At 46.5% G+C, this 8,775-nt stretch overlaps 1 protein-coding gene across 1 annotated transcript; it reads right to left on the bottom strand.

Annotated features, from left to right (window-relative positions):
• LOC106745756 (mucin-5AC) lies at nt 1–8,775 on the bottom strand. The gene is made up of 3 exons (XM_014621642.1): nt 8,734–8,775; nt 2,940–5,103; nt 1–374 (listed from the first exon to the last, which is right to left on the bottom strand). The coding sequence occupies exons 1-3, from the start codon at nt 8,758–8,760 to the stop codon at nt 10–12; spliced, it is 2,556 nt and encodes an 851-aa protein (XP_014477128.1). The 5' UTR covers nt 8,761–8,775; the 3' UTR covers nt 1–9.

Raw genomic sequence — 8,775 nt, 5'->3', positions numbered from 1 at the left:
CCCGCGAAATTACGGTATGGTGACCGGCAAGAACCTCGACCTGTCGCCGACTTTCGGTTCGAACCTTAGGTTCACCTTGTCCTTGTCGTCCTCGCCGACCTCGAGAAAGGTGTTCCAATCCACCAGGAAGTACAAGCCGCTTCTCGGCCTGGTCGGTAAAACGGGATCGGGCGCGCGTGTGGTACCGCCGAAAGATTCCTCCAGTACCGCGAGATTTGTACGTGCCGACGTCGATTCCGGGGACGGCGTGACCGCGTCCATCGAGTCCGAGGCATCCTTTGCGGAATCTGTGGTGCTCGGGGTTACCGTCGTGATCGTTGTCGAGGTAGTTGTCGTCGTCGTCGGGGTAGTCGTCGAGGAAACGTCTATCGATTCTGCCGACAAGATGCACTGTGAGTTCCTTCTCGATTTCGTTTCGCATGCCGCGTCATTATCTCGCGAGCGAGCGAATTCGTCACGCTTCGTAGCGACGAAGCGGGAAAACCATTTGGCGATTCTCGCGACGGCGCAATTAAATCCGGGGCTGCGTGAGAGTCGGACAGAGAAATAGAACCGGCATTAAAATTTCCAACGGAAATTGAAAACCGGCGATTGCGAGAGCGAAAGACTGTTATCGTATCGCAATCGTAGAATACGTTGGAAGTAGAGATCGTTATCGTTATTCGATATTATCAAATACTCCATATCTTTCTGTATTCAGTATCAAAATATTGGATGAAATATTGTGAATAAAAAAATATCGAATATTTCTTAAGTTATTCATATGTTCACGAACATTTTGCACGCTAAGGCTGCTATTTCATGTGTCCTACAAATAGTATTGTCAGATGTGTCGATTAGTTGTCGAATAGAGCAGTTGTAGAGCCCTTAATATTTTCTCCAGGCACTTAAATATCTTATCATTGTATTATTGATCGAACCCAGATTTAAGAAAGCGTATAAATGTTCTCTTCTTCATCAGGAAGAAGCTATTGATACAGTTCTATTAGGAGATCCGAAAAATAGCAAAACAACAAGACTTTTCTTGAATAATAGAAGATAGTTCGTGTCCACCAAAAGGATTTACAATTTTATTTAATGTATAAACATACGGAATACTTAAAAATAAATTTAAACGAATAAAAATTTTTTTAAATTCCGGATCGTTTATACTTTGCTAAAAGATCCTGTGAGATATTGAAAGGACTATCAAACATTATCTCCTACACTAATCAAAATTATGTTTAAATATTGTATTATGATAGAGTCTTCCGTGGCTTCAGAGAGAATAGTTTCAACTATAAATAATATTACGACAGATAAAAGAAGCAGACTAATAAGTCAAATATTAATGAAGTTGTTTTTCTTAGCTATTCTGCAAGAAAACATATACAAATAATATTTATTGCATTAAAATATCTTACATACAGTAATAAAGCATATATTCAATCTCCTAATTATTCTCATTCATGATATTTTACGCAAAGTTTTTACACAAGATCGGTATATTGTGATTTTTTCTACTTTGTATTAGAAATATTCGATATTTTATTCGATATGTACAGCATCCATTCATATTCGATATGAATAATTTGAAATATGACAAATATATTCATATATTCACATATTCGGTATTTTCGCGCGATATCGATATGTCTAATCGGAAAGCACAGTTGCTCTTAAGGGGAAAGTCTGAAGTGAATTTTTGCGAACGTCGCGACTGAGAATCGCCGGATAACGAGAGATCGCCGAAAACGGGACGTTCTGTCATCGCCCCGGGGCTGACAGATGTCGAGAGTTATCGCAGCTTCCGTCATGACGATCCCACCGCGGGCGAAGAAACCGTCCTTCGCAATGAAGTAAAGCAGATATCGTAAATATTGTCTACTTATCTCTCTCGCTGCGACATAGCCACGGACGGCTATGAGATCGTCCCGTCGTGCGAACCGGTTTGCGTGCAACAACCGCATGCGTTCACATGCAATATTTATGGCGCGCAGTTCGCGTTCAAGGGGGCAAGGAACGCGGGACGAAAGTTGTACACTTAGCTGACACTAACGTGTGCGGCCGGGAGGAAAAACAAGTGCGTGCAAAAAGCCGCCTGGAGGATCGTCGCCTGGATAAATCGCGTGGCGAAGCGTAACGCGCGGATCCGTCGCGTCGTGTCGCGCTCATGTGTGCCTCTGTTCGGGTTTACCTGAAGCGCTTGGGATTTCGGATTTCGCAACGCGATTTCGATTAGTTGCGCAATCCCCGGTAATCTCTGAAGAAAGTGGCAACACTACTCGTAAGCGGGCTTTTAAAGCTTTATGTAATGTCATGGTTAAGTTTCCTCCTGAAATTATGCGATCTGGTGTGAGCGTTGCATCATATTGTGATGTTACGAGTACAGGCCGTTTCAAGTTTCACCTCCGAGATGAACGGTCGGTTCGATCGAATTTGGACAGTTGGCTGACTTCGACTAAATGAAATTACTAATCGGTCTACGAGAGGAAGCTACTACTGACTAATCAGCGATTTGTTAAAATGCTCGGTTGATATTCGTCCGCACCTCTGTTACTCCGGTATTCGCAGATTTTTTTTATTCCGTCGATCGTTCGTGCGGGCTCCTTCTGTCGTAGTCTAGATTTGTACACGCGTTTGGTCTACGAGTCAAACGCTGGACGACAGTCGAACACCAAGCGAATATCGAAGTAAAAGCGAAGAGGGACGCAGCCGGAAATCATGCTAAGAGGGAGAGAGTGAAAGATAAATAGAAGAGGAGGTAGAAAGAGAGAGCTGCGACAGAGAAGGTATTTAGCAGAACGAGGGCGTCCCGGACAAGTCCATTTAATCCGGTGATCATCTGATCCTATTCCCCACGAAAGTTAACATGCTCTTGATCTTCTCCAGACCCCACATGATCCTGCCAACCCAGGTTTCCGAAGTGCCCAAAACGGAAATCATAAATCTCTTTATACCGGCAGTCGTCCAGGTCGTCGTCGAGGTGTTCTCACGGCCTCGATCCCTGCCGTCGGGCCCGTCCGCGCTCTGTTGCCTCTTCACCTCGTTCTTCTTCACGTCTTCGTTGTAAATCTTGACGAGCTCCTCGAGACTCAGCGGATCCGGGCCGTCCTTCAGGCTCTTCGTGGTCGCTATCAGGTCGTTGGCTACCTTTCGCACATCCTTCGCACTCGCTTTCCCCTCTTGGACCAGTCTGACCGTGTCCAGCAGCTCGTTGATCTTCATCTTCTGCCCCTCGTCCTTCAGCCGCACCTCGTGCGGCTTGAACACGTGGTTCGGAGTCGTCCTCGGCGGCTTTAATTCCTCCATCTTGGGCGTCGTGGTTTTCGGCGTCCTGCGTGAAATCAGGCCGATGTTCTCCAAGATCTGTCTCATGTGGCTCGGCACAACCTCGATCACCGATGGCCGTTCCGTCGACACCGGCATGGCTTTCCGCTGCCGGTTGTCGCCAAGTCCGAACCTCGCCAAGAACTCTTTCATTTCCTCGTCTTTGATCCTGGACGTTGGCAAGGGTTTGAAGTTAGTGTAGGAGTTGGTGTTCACGATCGGTTTCAGCGTGGTCGTCGTGGTCGTCGTCGCCGGGTTGGACGTGTGCAGGCCGAATCGTTGGAACAGCAACTGTACGTCGGGCGTCAGGTTGTTCATGCCCAGCCTGATCTCCGAGACCGGGTTCTCGAAGGTGTTTTGCCCGACTATCGACGGCGAGTCGGGCACCACCGCCGTCAGGCCGGTAGCGGTCGAATGTAAGAAGCCGCTAGTGCCGGGAATCCGGGACTTGGCCTCCAGGTTTTCCTGATTCTTCACGAACACCTCCTCCACGTTCGTGGTGTTCTCCGGCCGAAGTCCGATCGAGGCGAGCAGGTCCATCACCTCCGGACGCATCGTCATAGGCGTCGTAGTGATCCTGCGGAATCCTCCGGAGTTCAGATTGTACGTGGAATTGTACTTGGACTTTACCGAGGTGGAAGACGTGGGGTATGAGGAAGGAGTAGAGGAGGACACTGGTGTCACGTAGATGGAAGTCGTCGGTCGTTCGGTGCCCGCCATTTGCGACAGCTTCGAGAGGTCTTCGGCTTTGCTCGTCGTCGTCGTCGTCGTTGTCATCACAGCGTCTTCCGGTGATATCTTGACGGTCGGGAGGAACGACGGTTTCTCTCGGATCCTCTCGAAAGACGCCACTCTCGACGTCGTCGTGATCCTCTGAGTGGTGCTCGGCGGTGCGTTGTAACGCCATTGATCGGAAGACAGGATGTTCAGCTGATGACTGGGGGGACGGGACGTCGTACGTGGATCGAATCCCTGCGAGACACCCCGGTAGTTCGTCTGCTCGGTCGCCGCGCTCGTGCTGTACACGATGTAAACGTTCTCGTCCTTGCCCGAGGAGGACGTTTGATACACCGGTCCCTTCGAAGCCGGTTTCTCCGTGGCCGTCGACTGCTTCTGCAGGTTCTCCAGATTGAAGCTGAACTTGATCGGCGCCGAGTCGTACTTGAGGGTCTCCTTCAGCGACACCTTCGTCTGCACCTCCGAGTACGTGTCCTTGTGGTTTTTGTATCGCGTTTTCGTGTGCGGGCTCTCCTTCGGCGGAGTCTTCTCCACCGCGTGCGTCACCACGAGATTCTCGAGAGGCTGCTTGTCGCGCGGCGTCCCCTGCGTGCTCGTCGACGTGGACGTCGAAGGGCTCGTGGACGTCGACGTGGACGTGCTCGTCGACGGCGACGGCTGCAGTAGCATCTCGTTTCTCCATTTCTCGAGGTCCTGCGGACTGAAGGAAGGATCCGCGATTAGCTTCACTATCGGCGGCCTCGTGTACAATTCCTTGATGTTCTCCTTCGCGTCTTGCGCGTTGTAAGGCAACACGACCATCAACGCCTTCTGATAGATCCTCCTCGCCTGCTCGACCGACTCCTTATTCTTGTACGCCTCGACATCTTTAGACGTGATGTTGAAGAGAATATCGACGATCTCATGCCTGCTGAGGCGAGGCAGACTCGGGTCCTGTTGAATCAACCTTTCGACCTCGTCGACCGTCCGATTGATCGAACTCTCGACCTCGTGTCTCGACGGGAGTTCATCACAGCGACATAAGCCGAGAACGATCAGCACACAGAATAGCGCGATCTATAGGGACAATAATTACCTCCGTTAGGCGATTGACGTCAGAAAAACGCACGCGTTGTTAGAAACCGATTAATTACGCATTGTTAGGTAAACCGAGGCGAATCTTGATAGTCGGTAAAAATAGGAAATACCGTACACAAAACTATTCTCGCAATTATTTGCAATTAAGGCGATATTAAAATCGACAATGAATTTATATATTTTTCAATATAAAGGTGATCCTTAAAGTGTTATGTTACGCAAACACTGATATGATAGCGCTATTCTTTTTATGTTTCTCATACATATGTACAAACAAACTGCAGGATTTTTGTGTCAAAAAAAATATTTACATTAATTGGCAACTGGAGACGTCAATTTTGAAATTTTTTATCGTTTTCGTCACATATCGAACAATGTTTCATCTCATTTTAGGTCGTGCCTTCACTGTGTAAAAAAGCACTTATAATTAATGCGCAATTGAGACATTAAATAAGAAACTTTGCGGAAAAATCAATGATCTGCCGATAAAGTTTTCAAGTATGGCATCCCCTCAAAGTAATGCACGATAATAATCGTGACGTTTAATTTAACAGTACTTATTGTTCGTTTGAAAGTGACAACGATTAAATGTAAGATAGACGTGGCTCATAACAGGATGCTCAAGTATTTCTCAAGACATCAAGATTCATATCTTATGTGCTCGATATCGCATAATCATAGAAATCATTTCCGTTTGATCTCAATGGATCTCTCCTTGAGGAGAGTTGTTTATGCGCACTCATGTAAGCCTGAATTACAGCATACCGCAGATACGCTCTACATACGAGAAAATCGTATTGAACTCAATTATCAACGTTACTAAGCGACGTTCATGCCAACGTTGCTTACGCATCGTTGCTTAATCGGAGGTTAAAGAAGAACGAGGTGAGGATCTGTGTTAATTGTATACTCCCTTTTCATATTCATGAGCAAGTGTCGCGAAAGGAGCCTTGAGCTGATCCAGCCGGTGTCAAAGAGCACGGTTAGCTAATTCGCATAATCTCGATCGTGTCGTAATTGCAATTCGCGCCGGTGCGTATCACCCGTTCCGTTTCATCGGATGTGCCGTCGCGCGACGTCCACCTCCGCACCGGTCGCGAAGTTCTTTCTAAACACGCGGTCATTTCACGGTTCCCCGGCGAACCGTGATCTCACGACGATGTTGTTCGCCCGATGCACAACGAGAGACGCAAATGTCGCTCTCTCGAACGAAACGGACACGCGAGCCGAGGGAAAAGACGAACGACGGAGGACGAAAGTGACTTTCGGCATCTCGCGACGACGCGCGGCGGAAATTCGCCGGTCAAGTTGCTCGATTTTGCATCCTCGCCGGGGAAAAGCCGGGCCCGCGAGTTCCGCCCGGCTTGCGACCGTAACGTAATGGGAAATCGACGATCGTTTCCGTGCGTGATCCGAGATACAATTCGAAGCGTCCGAACGGTGACGACGAGTCTACCCACCCAGAGAAACCCATTCACCAGTTGAATCAACAAAATTCTTCCTGGGATATGGACGAACGTTTTGGTTGTGAAATAATAAAATAAAATGGCCAGTAAAGAGCCGCGCCAGTTAACCGGTGTAAATTCTCACTTTATTTTGCATTGTCTATTCAAAGCCGTCTTGAATTATTTAATTATTTTATTTTGCTTATAAGAACCAAGCTCTCTGGCTCTCTGAATCATGATCCTCTTCAAAGAATGAAACTTTTGGTCCGGAGAACCAAACCTCGGCTTTTAGAACCGAAACATTTGTACGCCCGTTTTACTCAAGAATTTCGTTGATTCGGCTAAACGAGTTCCTCAGTACAGCGAAATCATCCGCGACGGGAAATTCGATTCTCACGACGGACCTCCCCGCGGCGAGACGCGCTCGAGCGATAATTACGAATAGATGTAGAAAGAAAAAAATGCGTTTAACGAGCGCGCGGCAAAAACGTCGCCGGGCGGAAAGAGCCGACAACTTTCACAATCCGATGTCGCGACGGGGCATCGTTGAAAATTATTCACCCGATTTCGCGGTGAAAGATCGGTGATATTTGCGAATTCGCGATACCGCATGCCAATGCGCGCGATCATCGACCGTATTAACTAATACATACGCGATCCTCGAGATGCGTGTGAATTTCATGTTGATAATTTATCGGATGACGCGGCTTGATACACACTCGTATATATCGATTTCCGCAAGACCGCTGAATAATCTTTTAGAAACGCAACAATAAGTTAATCGAAATAAATTTCTTATTTCTTATTTCAACTTTTGTATAGTCACGTTGTGTGCTCTAAACTATCCGAACTTTGTAGATCTTATTCACCACCCGGGGTGTTTCATCCGTTTAATTTATTTCACATTGAGCAACATGGGACACTATATAGGAGATACAACTGCATGAACGGAATCTTTATATTAGCCAACAAATTCTCCGAGTCCATTGACTTTTCCTCTAATTCCTCAAGAGTCTCTAGACGTAATTTATATAGAGTTCTATCATAGAGTGTTGATTAACTCACTTTTCTTCCTGTATTCGTATTCAGATTTTTTATTTTTGCACAATTTCCTACGTCCAATAATTCGCTTTATACATCAAAATTTTATTTCTGTTCGCCGAATGAATAAATAAATAAATAAAAACAGAGAGACAGATAGAAACTTTAGCATTTCGTACATCAGAATTTTGAGAAAAGGAAGAAACCAAGAAAAAGAAAGCAAGGAGCATTTAATTATAAAATATACACTGGAAATATTAAAATTGATATAAATAAAACCTATCTGCGCCGTTAAGCCGATCGATTAATTTGTTTCTAATTAAATTCGAGGATGAATTTAAAAAAACTTATGTTATGAAATGCACTAGCTGTCGAACTCAAACGATTCACAGGTTTAAACATTCCATGCAGTATTCTATGATAAGAGCTACAAACAAACGCGCACTTTCTAATGCTTCTACTAAAAACATTAAATTCTACAAGCGCTAAAATATAGGAAGAATCGATATTATAATCCTTCACGGAATGCGGCGATAATTTTTAAATTAATTAAAACAAATTGCATAATAATATTAACTACTTAATGGTCACTCAAGCAGCGTGATGCATAAATAACGTTTGGAGCTACGACGATGGCCCGGCAGTTACCTCCTCGAAAGAAACCGAAACTTAAACGAGCGAGCTTCGCGACATTTAACGTGTTTCATCAACACGTTCATCATCGTCTCTCAAGTCGCGTAATTCGCGGGTAAATAAATAACGATCACACTCGAGTGCTGCCGAAAAACGTCTTCTCATGCCACGTTGTCGTGCCCGGCGGACGACCGAGTGCGTTCGCCGCGCGAAACGACGCGAGCGGAGTTTCGATTTCGACACGAGAGTGTCCGAGTCCCATCGGTGTGTGGGAGACAAGTCCGTTGACAAATTTCGCTCTCGATCAAGTAACACACTGTGCACGGGGCGAATCACTTGGGACGATTTCCGCGTGCGTGCGAGCACGCGACCGGCGCCGCGCGCGCAGTAAAAACGAACGGCGACACGCGCGCAAATTCGCCTCCGCGAAAATTCGCACTCGGTGCCTTTCCAACGGGAGAACGCTCGCCGGCGACGCTCGAAAACTCACCATTACGCCGACCAATCGTCCGGACATGTAGTCGACAACTGA

Source organism: Dinoponera quadriceps, unplaced genomic scaffold (genome assembly GCF_001313825.1).
Source record: "Dinoponera quadriceps isolate SergipeBrazil2010 unplaced genomic scaffold, ASM131382v1 scaffold1658, whole genome shotgun sequence".
In the NCBI taxonomy this organism is placed as follows: Eukaryota; Metazoa; Arthropoda; class Insecta; order Hymenoptera; family Formicidae; genus Dinoponera; species Dinoponera quadriceps.
Note: the sequence above shows the minus strand (reverse complement) of the source record. Positions and strands in the feature narration are given on the sequence as shown.